General features: G+C 35.6%; 1 protein-coding gene across 2 annotated transcripts in view; it reads right to left on the reverse strand.

Annotated features, from left to right (window-relative positions):
• The window catches only part of Gsk3b (glycogen synthase kinase 3 beta), a 139,070-nt gene that overhangs the window by 15,694 nt on the left and 107,810 nt on the right, over positions 1–15,566 (reverse strand). The window contains exons 9-10 of one of the 2 annotated variants that reach the window (XM_048346708.1): positions 9,907–10,124; positions 8,673–8,685 (exon numbers count right to left, since the gene is read on the reverse strand). In XM_048346708.1, coding sequence (XP_048202665.1) covers positions 8,682–8,685; positions 9,907–10,124 — 222 coding nt within the window. In that variant the 3' untranslated portion in view covers positions 8,673–8,681. Of the gene's footprint in view, positions 1–8,672; positions 8,686–9,906; positions 10,125–15,566 lie in introns of those variants that run through there. The other variant, XM_048346707.1, reaches the window with a different exon arrangement.

Raw genomic sequence — 15,566 nt, forward strand, 5'->3', positions numbered from 1 at the left:
GTACATTGTCACTCTGGTCTACAGTGCTTAAGTCCTCTATGATTATTGACTGCAAAACAATTCCTTCCAGAAGGGGTGATATATACATATACATCTCTTTCTTTTGCTTAGTTTTTCAGGTTTTTAAAGTTTTCATCATAGTGGTCCCTTCACATCTTGGTTTCTTTCCTTTCCAATAACTAGCATATGTTGATAAATCTACAAGTTAATCCAATGGATAGTAAAAGACAAATAATTACACTTGGACATATTAACTAAATAGCACTGTAAGCATTATACAGTGAGAACAAAGGAAACTGTTCTTAGGAGAAGATCACAGTGGCTCAACAGTTATGTACATATGACCACATAAAATGATGCTTATTGAAATGAACTCCAAGAAATGGAAACGAGCTTTTTTATTGCAATGTTTGCAGTTATTTCTTTTTTCCCCTTTGGTTTATTTCCTTTTGTCACTGTTTTTGATTTCTGTATTCTTTGTCTTGTATATGAGTTTACCTGATTTGGGGAGGGGAAGGGGAAGCACAGAAACAGTAGGACAAAGGATGAACCAATTCAGTAGTGATACTCACTAGATTATGTTGGAAATGAACTTTACAACCTGAGGAGGGGGATCAGGAGGAGGGAAAGTGGGAGAAAATGAGGGAGGGGGTAACACTATTCAAAAAGAAATTCACTCATTACCTGCCTTATGTAACTGTGATCCTCTGCACATCACCTTCACAATAAAATTTAATTAAATAAGGAAGGTGATGTGTAAAGGCATTACAGTTACATAAGTCAGGTAGAGTACATTTTTTTTGGACAATGTCACCCCCCTCCCTCACTCTCCCTTTTTTTCCCTCCCATCCCCACCCACAAGTTGTATAGTTCATTTTCTATACAATATTTAGTGAATACCACTGCTGCTTTTGTTTACCCTGTCCCTCCATTTCTGTGCCCCTCACTTACTCTCCCAAAGACAGATAAGCAAACAAGACAATAAAGAAAGAAACAAAGACAGAAAGGGGGGGGGGGGAAGAGGAGAGAGCGATAGAGAGAAGGAAGGAAAGAGAGAAAGAAGGAAGGAAAAAGAGAGAAAAGAAAGAAAACAAAATCAGCAAAAATCCTCATTTCCAGGAGTCCATTTTGATAAATACTATTTTATATGATCAGACAGACCATAGGCATTGCACTTTTGTATTTTCAGTATAGCCTTCACATATGAGAGAGAACATGCCCCCCTTTTTTTTCCCTCTGAGCTTGGTTTACCTCACTTAATTTGTTCTAGGTCCATTCACTTCCCTGCAAATGACATAGTATTACTCTTTCTAATGGCTGTGTAAAAATCTATTCAATTTTTTGAATCCACTCATCTATTGTAAGGCATCTGGGCTGTTTCCACAGCTTAGCTATTGTGAATAGTGCAGCAATGCACATGGATATGCAAATGTCTTTATGGTATACTGGCTTGCAATGTTCTGGGTAGATGCCTAGGAGTGGTATGGCTGGGTTGTAGGGAAGATCTATGTTTAGTTCTTTGAGAAACCTCCAGACTGCTGTCCAGAGTATTTGTACTAGTCTACATTCCTACTGATATTGCAATAGGGTTCCTTTCCCCCACATGCCTGCCAATGTTTGTTATTCGAATTCACAATATTGGCCAATCTAACTGGAGTGAGATAGAATCTCAGAGTTGTGTTGATTTGTATTTCCCTTATGGAAAGGGATGATGAGCATTTCCTTATATGTTTCTTTGCCATTCTTCACTCTTCTGAAAAGTCTCTCTTAGATCTTTGCCCATCTATGAGTGATTGGTGTATTAGCTCTGGGTAGGGCTCATTTCTTGAGCTCCTTGTATATTTTGGATATTAGGCTTTTGTTGGATATACTGATGGTAAAGATCTAATCTCAGTCTATTGCTGTATTTCTAGTTTAGTAACTATGTTCTTTGCCAGACACTTTTTATGTTGATGTAATCCCATTTGTTAAGTCTTTCTCCAATCTGCTGCTATACCCTTGGGACTCTTTTCAAAAAGTTTCTGCTTATGCCTATGAGTTCCAGTGTCTCTCGCCTACTGTCTCTTGCAGTTACTTCAAAGTTTCAGTAGACTGTTATTCTTGAATTGGATAAGGAAGGCAGGGTAGCTAATAAAGAAAGAAAAAGGGGGATGCTCCAGGATTCTCAAGGCTTTGCTACACCCAAAGACCTGAGGGTCTTGGTTAACTCTTTTAAGTAAAAAATCCTTAAATATTAAGAATTATAAAACGTACAGTAATTACTGGTTCTATAACTTCTGCATTTCATTATCCTTTCCCTCAATTATAATGATTCTTTGAGGACCCACAGCATCCATCTGTTTGTTCTTTACTACCTCAGAAAATGTCAGTCCACATTGCCAGAGTTATTGCCTGTGTGAATGAAGAAGCCTTGCCACACTTTTCCTATAGTCCTGATCTCTCCACAGATCTCTACCTTTTATGAGAGCAGACTATAATAAGCACTTCTAATGGGGCTATCACAACTAGTTCAAAGTGGTGCCCCCTTTGTTTTTTTACTGGCAATGATTACTACAACTTTCAATTACCCCGAAACAATGAACAATATGTAAATACAGCTGTGAGCATGGACACATCCTGTAGCAAAAGGATGTGAAACCAGTGGCATTTTTAGAAGACAGAAACAGCAAGGTAATAGCACTTACCAGGATCAGAAAGCATGTATGTATGCTTAAGGCAGAGTAGGGACTGAAATTGAAAAGCTGGCTATTATTTACTAATTATGAGTGCTAAGAGTAGAAAAATAAAACTGAAGATAAGAAAGGTCAGAGATGGATGGTTAACTTTTTAGAGACATAGTTATAAAAAACAATCAATCACAAACAAGGTGGCAACAGGTTCCAAAAGACTAGGAAAGTTAAGTCATGGTAAGGATTTTTTTCAGCTAACTGCACTTGCCATGAAAATTATTTGTTAAAAACAAAGCCAGCACTGGTGGCTCATGCCTGTAATCCTAGCTACTCAGAAGGTTAAGAACCAAGGATGGTGGTTTGAAGCAAGCTAGAGCAGCAAAGTCTATGAGACTCTTCTCTCCAATTAACACAAAAAGCCAAATGTGGAGTTGTGGCTCAAGTGGTAGAGCCAAAAAAAGCTAAGGGACAGCACCAAATCCCTGAGTTTAAGCACCGGTACTGGTACAAAAATGGGGGAGGGGGAGAGAAAGACCCCATAATTTACCATGGAAAATTACATGTTTTGATGTTTTAGAAATCACTACAAATCTACAGCCAAACATTTTTTTTTTTGTGGGGACTGGGGGGCAGTCCAGGGGCTTGTACTCAGGGCCCGAGTACTGTCCCTGGTTTCTTTCTGCTCAAGGTTAACACTCTACTACTTGAGCCACAGAGCCACTTCTGGCTTTTTCTGTTTATGTGGTACTGAGGAATTGAACCCAGGGTTTCATGCATGCAAGACAAGCACTCTACCACTAAGCCACATTCCCAGCCCAGCCAAACATTTTATGCACATTTAAACAAAGCAAAATGGCATTTGAAACATAGATATATACCAACTTACAAAGACAAATATCAACCAAAAGGTTAACCAAATTCAAGTTTAAATAAAATTTGTTTCACTATTGTTTATACTGCAAAAATTCCCATGAAAAGACAGATTAAATAAACAATCCTATCTAGTAATCTTTTAAAAATGAAATAACAAACCTAAATCTAGTTGAAAAACCTGGTTTCCTTTCATCTAAACTTATATTCTTCCAAGTAAGATTCCCAAGTCCATTGGTAGGAAGGAATGGTAGAAACTTTCCTAGTTTTTTTTGTTTTTCCTAGGTGTTTTGGTTTTGGGGGTGGTGGGGGTGGTGAGGGAGGTGGTGATCATAGTAATGTGCATTTGTTCAAACTATTGTGTAAAAGCTGAGGATAAACTTAAGACTAGCATACAGTACATGAACCATAAGAAAGAAAGTCAGGTAGAAGTAAGAGTTGTTCCTTTGTTAGCTTTGAAGCTCACCTTGCGATATATCCCCAGAAGGGAGCTGATAAACAGGGAGACTTCCTTTTTCTTTTGTGAGTAGTTTGAGATCCACATATATGTATCAGATTTCTTACAGGTATATGAAAACTGCCAGTAATTACCTATATGGCAAGGCCACTATTTCTCTTTATGCAAAAAGGCTTAAATGACCTAACAGCGGAATGACTTATTTTATTTGTGCTCTCTTCTTAATCACCAATTTAAAGCCACAATAGTGTTCCTTGATCTCTTGCATCACTGAATTCTACAGTTACTTGTAGATAACAAATTCAAAGTACCCAGGAAATCCAGCTTCCTAACATTGCTTGCACATTCTATACTCAGCCAGAAAATTTTTTTAAAATCATGTAGTCTAAATGTGAAATATTAGCATGTCTCCACAACAGCAGGATTAGAACCTGGTAATTTACTTATTCTTTGTCTGAATTTGTTGCAATTTAAGTGAAGTTCATATACTAGCATTTAAAAAAAAAGACTATATCTACCAAAATGTTAGAAATTTTAAAGTTCTGAAAAACCATAATAATCCTCAAATAAAACATAATTGAGTCTAAAACCCTGAATGTTTTTCATCATTAGTAATGTGTTTCCTATAAATTAAATGTTATCTTCCCCATCTTAGCATATTTTGAATTTTCTTGAGCTCTCTTGCAGAATCCTTCTTTTACCCTCTAATTTCAATAACAGAAGAGTGAGCCAGACTATCTATTCTTGATTATTTATGATTAGAGACTCATTCTGACATCAATTCCTTTGATGTCCCACATATAAAAAGCTCTTATGAAAATATGTAACTCCATGAAGACAGAAGCATATTGATGCCTGGGGCCAAAAGATCAATTACTGGGGAATTACCACTTAATGGAAGCAAGGTTTTCTTTAGGAGCAACGAAATTTGATAGTTGAATAACACTGCAAATATCACAAGTTGTTTGTTTTTCAAAAAATGCTTAATAAATGAACTTCAGTTTTTTAAAAAGCTTAGAAATTTATGGAATTGTTTTATTTTGCCAACAATGGAAAATTTAAGCTAGTGATCAAAGAATCTCATGTAATGACTTAAAAAAAAAGGCACATGTAAACAATGGAACTTCTATAGGGTTTATTTGTCTGTAGTACTGGGAATCAAACCCAGGACATCCCTCAGCTCTTTTGTCCATTTTTGTTTTTGAGCCGGGATCTCCCACTAACTTTACTCAAGATGGCCTCAAACTTTGAGCTTCTTCTGCCTTTGCCTCACAAGTAGCTGAATTACAAACATGTATCACCAAACCTGGTTTTTTACTCTGGATTTTTAAACCTGGCTAAATAAAAAGATTACTATCTTTTTTGGTGCTGAGAATCAAACCCAGGGCTGTGCACATACTAGGCAAGTGTTCTATCAGGGAGGTACTAACTCAGCTCTGCATAGAAGGTCAACTTCGATACACATGCATATATACAATGATGAATGTACACCAAATATTTCTCAATATAAGAGTTATCTTCTAGAATATACCTGTCATAAATATTATGTAATATCTGAATTTTTACCAAGTCACCCCTGATGACAAGGGATGTTTCTTGGTAAACAGAATATGAAAAAGCCCTAATCAATGATAGTTTATGAAACTTTAAAGTCATTTGACAAAGCAACAACAACAAAGGTCTAGTTATATTGTATAGATAACATATACCTAAAATTGTACGTGGGTACTTATAAATTTTTCCTTACATAGGTTTAAAGAGTGCTTTATATTAAAAAAATTAAAATGACATAAACTAAAAAAACTAAATGGTTCAGACGAGCAAAGGGCCAAAGGGTGGCCAAAAGGGAACCCTACTTCATTGTTGGTGGGAATGTAAACTGGTTCAGCCACTCTGGCAAGCAGTATGGAGATTCCTCAGAAGGCTAAATATAGAACTCCGCTATGACCCAGCAGCCCCACTTTTGGGTATCTATCCAAAAGACCACAAACAAAATCACAGTAATGCCACCAGCACAACAATGTTCATCGCAGCACAATTTGTCATAGCGAAAATCTGGAACCAACTCAGATGCCCCTCGGTAGACGAATAGATAAGGAAAATGTGGTACATATACACAATGGAATTTTATGCCTCTATCAGAAAGAATGAACAGTATGGAGGTTTCTCAAAAAGCCCAATATAGACCTACCCTATGACCCAGCCATACCACTCCTAGGCATCTATCCTAAACAGCAAAACCCAAGATATCAAAAAGACATTTGTACTTCCATGTTTATCACGGCACAATTCACAATAGCCAAAATATGGAAACAACCCAGATGCCCCTCCACAGACGAATGGATCCAAAAAATATGGTACTTATACACAATGGAATACTACATAGCGATTAGGAATGGTGAAATATTGTTATTCGCAGGGAAATGGTCAGGACTCGAACAAATAATGTTGAGTGAGACAAGCCTAGAACACAGAAAACAAAGGGGCATGATCTCCCTGATATATGACAAAGGGAGACAGAGAGAGGAGGAGATCAAGTCTGTGAATATTGTATATGTTCTTGATACATTGTATATTGCATATATGTCTACCTGACCTAGACAAGGGATAGAAAAACAGGTCGTAAGATATCACAAGAAATGTACATACTGCCCTACTATTTAACTGCACCCTCTTTGCACAACACCTTGAAAAAAATTTTATGTTCAATTAATTAAAAAAAGAAAGAAAGAAAGAATGACATTGTCCCATTTGTAAGGAAATGGAAGGACTTGGAAAAAATTATACTAAGTGAAGTGAGCCAGACCCAAAGAAACATGGACTCTATGGTCTCCCTTATTGGGAATAATTAGTACAGGTTTAGGCAACTCATAGCAGAGCATCACAAGGCCCAATAGCTATACCCTAATGAACACCTAAGACGATGCTAAGTGAAATGAACTCCATGTTATGGAGACAATTGTTATATCACAGTTGTAACTACTTTCAACGTCCAATGTGTATCTGTAGCTTCTACTATTGATGATGTTCTTGTATCACCTTCCTGTGGTTGTACCTATACTATCTCTGTAATCTTATCTGAGTATATTGGAAACCGTGTATACTGGTATTGGAACTAGGAAATTGAAAGGGAATACCAAAATTGAGAGACACAGGGTAAAAAAGACAAACAACTACAATAGCAATACTTGCAAAACTGTTTGGTGTAAGTGAACTGAACACCTCAGGGGGGGAAAGGGTAAGGGGGATGGGGGGGGGTATGAGAGACAAGGTAACAAACAGTACAAGAAATGTATCCAATGCCTAACATATGAAACTGTAACCTCTCTGTACATCAGTTTGATAATAAAAATTTGAAAAAAAAAAAACTAAATGGTTCAAACATAGTTCTATATATTATAAAGACACAGATAAGATACACAAAGAATTTGAGTATGAGTATTTTATGAAAGTTGGTATGTAAAAAAAGCAAAATTGCTAAATTAGTATACAAATGATATAATATATAACTTAAATAATATTCAAAGTAACAAACCTATTTTAGATCTCAATGGGGAAGAGGGAGATGACTTTATATTTAAGGATTATCAGTATATGTCTTAGGAAATAAAATCTGAGAACTACATTACAAAATACTAAATAAAGAGATTACTTTGAATGTTAGCAGTAACAATTTAGGAGCTGTAGTTTTAATTTTCTCTGCACTCTTTGTTTTCAATATTTCCCTCACTTTTATAAAGTGAATTACTTTTGACTGAAACAAAAAATATTAAGATTTAAAAATAAAATTTATTTTTTTCAAGAGGTCAAAAACTTTATGGCATGGTATCATAGGAGATTTGCTTGACAGAGGTCAACTGTTTAACGTTTGTTAAATGTGAGAATAACCCTGTCCACCTGTTATCTGACCCCATCTAGCTTGGTATAGAGTTTAATATTTTGAAAACCAACTGTCCTACTACTTTAGCTGAAAATTTCATCACTGATTCATGAATGATTTTATTCAGTCTCTGTATCAGACATATCCTTTGAACTAAGTTCAAATACTTACCACTTACAAACTATATACTACTACTTTCAATTTTTCAATCTGTAGGAAGAACTGTTAGTTTTTTCTTTATAAGGTGAGTCATGTTCACTTCTCTTTTCCAAGCTCTATATCTAATTCTGCTTCTTTGTGTATCCTACACCCCTATACACTAATATTCTTTTTTTTTTTTTTTTTTTCCCCAGTCCTGGGGCTTGGACTCAGGGCCTGAGCGCTGTCCCTGGCTTCTTTTTTTTTTTTTTTTGCTCCAAGGCTAGCACTCTGCCACTTGAGCCACAGCGTCACTTCTGGCCATTTTCTATATATGTGGTACTGGGGAATTGAACCTAGAGCTTCATTTATGGGACGTAAGCACTCTTGCCACTAGGCCATATTCCCAGCCCACTAATATTCTTAAAATGGGGTAACCAGGACTCCAAGTAACATTCTAGATGGTTTCCAGTTTTAATTAACCAGAATTAATAGTCCCAGGATGTCTGCAGATTCCTTTTAAAATAAAATTTGGGACTACATCATTGTTCTTAGCCGGTATATAATACTGACAATGGAGTTTGTAAGTCAACTAAACTATACATGTATATTTTACTGTATCTACTGCTGAGATTATGCATCTTCCCACATTATATTTCAGAAAAGTTTAACTATGGGTGTATGGGGCGGGGGGGGGGATTCACCTTAGAATAAAGGAAATGTACCTCTTTCTTAGTCAACAGAGAGCTTGACATAATCTAGTCAATATTTTCTAGCCCAAACCCTACTACAAACTCAATTTACCCACTTTTTTATTTTATCTTTTTATGATCAGTTTAAGGGAAAAAAAAACAATCATTTGGGATGTCTTAACTAGGGGGAAAAGTGAACAGAAAAAATGGTGAATGACTATCACTGCGCTTTTCAGAAACCATCAACAAATAACACAAATTCAGTTTTCCTTTCAATATTTCCAAAAGAAATGGGAATTTCTCTGTATATATTTCTTGTACAAGTTCTTAGAATGCTTTTCTAGGGTTATAGTTCAACTTCTGTTTTTACAACATCATTGAGTTTATACAAATACAACTCCTAATTGATTTCTAGGTTTTACAATTGATACAATGTATGAGAAATGATTAATAGTTTTAAGCTTCAGATTCAAACCAGGGGTTACATAGTACATCATTTCTTATTTGTGAAAAGTCTCACTCATTAAAATTTATTTCTTTATTTATTTATTTTGGGGCCAGTCCTGGGCCTTGGACTCAGGACCTGAGCACTGTCCCTGGCTTCCTTTTTGCTCAAGGCTAGCACTCTGCCACTTGAGCCACAGCGCCCCTTCTGGCCGTTTTCTGTATATGTGGTGCTGGGGAATCAAACCCAGGGCCTCATGTATACGAGGCAAGCTCTCTCGCCACTAGGCCATATCCCCAGCCCACTCATTAAAATTTCTAAACATTCTTCATGTGACATAATTGACTGTAACTGCTAAAGCTGAGGGAAGTGGACTAATTAAAAATTTTCTTGGGGCTGGGAATGTGGCCTAGTGGCAAAAGTGCTTGCTTTGTATACATGAAGCCCTGGGTTCGATTCCTCAGCACCACATATATAGAAAAGGCCAGAGGTGGCACTGTGGCTCAAGTGGCAGAGTGCTAGCCTTGAGCAAAAAAAAAAAAAAAGAAGCCAGGTACAGTGCTCAGGCCCTGAGTCCAAGCCCCAGTACTGGCCAAAAAAAATTTTCTCTTGTCACTGCTTTGTTCAAGACCATATAAAGATTTGTTTTAACAAATTAGAGGGTGCTTCCTACCTCTGAAAGTATTTAATGTATCCATTGTTATCATCTCCAGCTTAAGGGTGTAGGTTTCCCAGAAACAGTTAAAAAAACAAACAAACAAAAAACAGTTAAGTGTTTTAAATTACCTTGGGTGGTGAAGTTAAAGAGAGCAGGTGTGTCTCGCCCATTTGGTAGTTTGACATTTGGGTCCCGTAATTCATCAAAAAATGAATGTGCACAAGCTTCTAGTGGTGTTAGTCGGGCAGTTGGTGTATACTCCAGGAGACGGCTACATAGTGCAATTGCCTCTGGTGGAGTTCGGGGTCGGAAGACCTAAAGGACAAAGAAGAGAAATAACAACTAATGTTTAATAGGAACCCAAACAAACAACCCTCTTAGTACTGAGTGAATTCCCACCATGTATAAAACCAAGGTTATATACATCTGAGCAAGGAGCCATCTAGAAGTGACAAGTTAAATCATATGTGATTTACTACAACAATGTGAACTACATGAGAAAATCTACATATGCTAATCATAAAGCTCTATGATCAAACTTTCATATAAAGTATGATGGGCACATACAAAGGCTGAGTTCTGGAGGCAAACACAACTAGGAAAACATAAAAAAATTAATTTTGAGCTGGGCAGCAGTGGCTCATGATTGTAATCCTAGCTATGCAGGAGGCTGAAATTTGAGGGTTGTAGCTTGAAGTTAGCCCAGGCAAGAAAACCCATGGGATTCTTATCTCCAATTAATCACCAAAAAGTTGGAAGTTGAGCTACGGCTCAAGTACTAGAACACTAGTATTGAGCAAAAAAAGCTCAAAATAGTGCTTAGGCTGCGTTCAAGCCCTAGGACTGGCACAGACAAGCACATGTGCGCATACACACACACACACACACACACACACACACAATTAGTTCTGACTTGTGGCAGTAAATACAGGATTGCTTTTTTGCCACTATTTTTAACTACATAATTACTGATCGTGGATGGCACTCTCCTAATTTTGGTGATCAATTTTTTTCAAAAAAAAAAAAAAGAATAGCTATTATCCTAGTTCTATCTCATCCATAATCAAAGCCTATCATTATTTGAAGAAAGTTGATGAACTGCCTGACATTTTTTTCTCAAGTAGCTATTATCATGAAATGTGGACAGATTAATCTCATTTGAATGTATTGGAATAAATGTTCTAGGAGTTTTAATCAGCAAGAAAAACATGTATTTTCTTATGGGTCATCAAGTCATAGAAAAAGTCAAATTATATAAAACATAATGTACTTAAACTAACCTGATAAAGGATAGCTTTCTAGTCACTGTACTTTAAAACAAATCAATTCACAAAACAATGACTAAATATAATGCTCTCAATTATGGCCATTTAAAGGAGTAAAACAGAAGGGGAAGAAATAGAAATAAATATAAACATATGGACAAAAAGCCTTTGAAACTACAGAAAAATGAAACATCGTGATAGAACATAAAACCTAATAAAAGGTGTGGTGAGGAAGGTGAACATACAGAGAGAGAGAGAGAGAGAGAGAGAGAGAGAGAGAGAGAGAGAGAGAGAGAGAGAAGCAGGCACACATAAATGAAAAGATGTTCACTGTAAGTGAAGAAAGGGCATGCATACTGTGATAGGGAACAAAGGACTCTGGGAGGCAGTGGTTTCCTAATGAGAATAGTTCATGTCTTCTGGCTATTCATTCAGGCTAAAAGCAGGGTAACTACAGAGTTTTTGTAAGATATCCAGGAGACTGTTCATGAGTATTTTTTACAAAATCAGTGAAAACTACTTTTTGTTTTTTGCTTTTATATAGTTTATTACTGAAAATGCTTATTTCAATGGAAATTAAGAAAGTTCACTGAGTAGGATCTTAGGAACTTATGTGTTGGATAGGTCTTAATTTGTTGGTTATGTTTAGAAAGCCCTTTGTAAGATCAAAAACTGCCTTGCCTTTATGCCTTTTGAGTACTTTTATTTGCCTTAGTCAAAGACATCTTAAAGTTATTGTATATTATTTAATATATTTAACTCTTCCACAAGTAAAAATATTTCCTGCTAAAATTCAAATATACAGTGGCAAGATGGCAAGTCATTTTAAGTAAAACTTTTCCTGTTTACATTAACAAAGATATTGTTTGAAACATATTTATTATAAAGTATCATTGTCAGTTTGTTTCTGACTTAAAGAATGCTAACCATGTATCTTTGCTGTTTTTCTAGCTATAATTGAAATTTATTTTGGTAGTAAGACACAGGTAAGCTTGTTTTATCAAGAAATTCTAACTCATGGAGTCAGAGTTAAAAAACAAAGAAAATAGTTCATTCCAAGAAACATTAAAATAATTTTTTAAAGTATCTACTGTTATTTTAAACCCTTTGAAAGTCTTCCTGGTACAGTTGTGGAAAATCAGTTAGGATCAAAACCAAGCACCTCCCAGAGTTTAGATATCTGACCATAATATGGAATGTGGTAGCATGCAACTTCCAAAATTATAGTTCACACTAAAAAACTAGCTCTCCTGAATTTACAGTTTCTTAAAAAAAAAAGAGAAGAAAAGAAAGAAAAAGAAAAATACAAAAAAAAAAAAAAAAAACCAACCCCAAAGCAAACAAAAACCCTAAGGATACCAACTAATGAATTTTGGCTGCCACATCATTGCTTGTCTAATTGCTTAATATTCAGAACCTTTGCTTTCATGAATCTTCATCTACATTTATTCTTATAAAACTAATGATTTAAAAATACCTCAATTCCCAAACTTCAGTCTGCGTATAAATAGATCACCTAAGAAACTGTTCATTTGAGTATATATACATCATAAGAAACACTAGACCACAACAATAAATGAATACAAATCATAGCTAACTCCACTGCTTTTTAAAAATTACATTTTAAGAATGAAAAATTGTTTAGTCTTTCAAAAAAATGTTTTCCCCTGAATTTTATAGTCCTGCCCTGAAATTTTGGGGAAAAAAAAATTTAAGTACATACCCGAACTCCTGAGGTGAAATGTCCTGTTCCTGATGAATCCTAAAGATGATAATGCAGTGAAATAATCCAAACAGGGGAAGTCAATCCAAAAGAGAATAGTCAGGCAAGGAAAAATATATCCACTGTTATAAGAAATCCATGGTGTATGGGGGGACACAGGAAATGTTTATACAGTTATAAACTTTAAACATCAGTCTCCACAGTAGCAAGTCCAAATTTTAAAAATTATTTCACCACAAGTGTATGTAAAAAATTTTTGATTTGTGCAATGGTGAGGCACAGTAAAGAAACATTTCAATTTTAGTTTATTATGTTCCAATGCCAGTGTGTTTATTAAAAAAATACAAAACCAAAAAAAGTTAAAATTAAAATGAAATCGAGAAGTAAAGTTCCCAAAGTAAAGTGGTCTTCTATGACCTGGATCATCATCCACAGACATGGCTGGGAAGGGGCATATTAGTCTGCTTTTAAATATGTAAGTTCCCAATATACTAGTTTTTTTTTTTTACAACTAATGTGTCCCAGTTGCACAGTATAAACATTTTTTTTGCAAAATTATTAGCAATGGGAGGAAAGCATTAGTATATTTGATTATATTACTTTAGACTTTAAGCCAGACATTTTACTTTGTGTGAGCTAAGAAGGATCAGGCCACCGCGGATTATTCTCCATTTTTTGGATTGACTTCCCTGCTAAAAGATATTTATTTGCTGACATTATCTTAGGACTCTTCAGGAAATTGACATATCACCTCAGGAGTGCGGGTATAAACTTACTTGCTCTATTATGGGCTTTGCCCCCTCATACCCTTGCACCCACTACTTAGGAAAAATTAATACAGAACATTGTGTCCTTTTTGGAAAAACTCACTGAAAAAATATCTATCTGTGAGCACTACAAATTCAACACAATTCCATCTGCAAATATGCCCAATTCACCCACCAAAAGCTAAACAAAAGTTTATACAATAAACAAAACAACTAAGGGACAGTCGCAGTTACAGGTGACATGAATAGCAATGTACACCAACACCTAGGCACAACGGAGCCAAATACGCAAGGGAGGTAGCAGGGTCTATTATGTCTAGGTATTGAGAATAACAACAACAAAAATAGCAGAACTCACTCACCAGTAGCTGTGAACTCCCTTGGCTATTCTAAGAGAATGTAACATTCTTTTAAGATAGTTTCCAGTGGGAGAATTAAATATTTTGCAAAAATAAATAATCCGCGGATTACTTTTAGTCTGCAGACTAAAATTTAGAACATGGATTAAAATTTGGCCCATCAGAATAAACATCTCAAAATACAACCAGTGAACAAAATAGGAAGCCATACTAAAAGAATTGAAGGAAGATTCAACTGGGCCAACTAATAATTAATGCGCAGACTAAGTATGGCCAGCCAAGTATGCAGCAAGGCCATGGACAGCCCTTTAAAAACTAAAACTTAAAACAAAATAAAAGAAACCAAAATACTAAATAAAGAAATGAGTAAGGTAAATAGGGGAAAAAAAAGAAAAGAGAAAGGAAAAAAAATTCAAAAGAACCAAAACACTGACATGAACTTTTTTTTAAGTGATTTAAATACTACCTCACCTATGCAGCAAGGTGTTTTCTTAAATTGAAACATTATCAGCCCTCATCACAAATGCTAGTCCATAGGAAAAAACTAACAAAAATTCATCCTCCCCAAACGAAAGTCTCTGTAGCATTAATTAAATGCAAACAAATTCTTAAATTACTCAAAATAAATTTGCATCTGGATAACTGAAAAATGGCACAGGCAATTTTCTCCCTGCACATCCTCCAAAAGACTTTGACCATCAAAGTTCAAACTAAAGCTGATTGTTATAACTGAATCTCAAGCCCCCTAAAATTATCATTTATAAACACTCACATACATGTTAGACCAAATTAAGAACTAACATTGAAACTGCTTCTCATGAGCCAGGTGCTGGTGGCTCATGCCTATCATCCTAGCTACTTAGGAGGATAAGATCAGAGGATTATAGTTCAAAGCCAGCCCAGGAAGAAAAGTCCATGAGACTGTTATCTCCAATTACAAGAAAAGCCAAAAGTGGAGCTGTGGCTCAAGTAGTACAGCACTAGCCTTGAGCACAAAAGCTGAGGGACAGTGCTCAGACCCTGAGTGTAAGCCCCAGGATTAGGAAAAAAAAAAATCCCCTGCTTCTCACAGCCTCAGCTCACACCAACTCTACTATATTATGCAGTCAATATAAAATTGGCCATTTCAAAACATAGATAGAACATAAATATACTAACAGTAAATCTAATATTGCCTCTGAAGTAATCTGTTAATCATTTAAACTTATTTGCAATTTGTGGTCTTAAATACAGGATTAAAAGTGAGACAATGTGATGAATCTACTGAATAACTGTTTCTGTTAATTAGCTAAGAAAGGAAACCCAATCCACCTCAGTGCTTTTATGTAGTATATAACTTAATAACTAATCACTTCACATTAAAAATATTCCTTGTTGTTTTACATGGTGTCTACATATTTATTTAATTATGCACTTACATGCTAGGTAATCCAGCCTACTTTAATATTATCAAAAATGACTACCAGTAGCTACTGAAAACCAATCTTAGAGAGTCTACAAACCAAGTAAAATTTCTTTGTCTAAAATTAGTATCTAACCGAGTAAATATATAAACTAAATACAGCTCAAGCCTACTGAATAAGATGTATTTTTATAACCTTTGAAAACATCAGTTCCTAAACTGTGATAAAGGATAACACTCC

The sequence above is a fragment of the Perognathus longimembris genome, chromosome 5 (assembly GCF_023159225.1).
Source record: "Perognathus longimembris pacificus isolate PPM17 chromosome 5, ASM2315922v1, whole genome shotgun sequence".
NCBI lineage: Eukaryota > Metazoa > Chordata > Mammalia > Rodentia > Heteromyidae > Perognathus > Perognathus longimembris.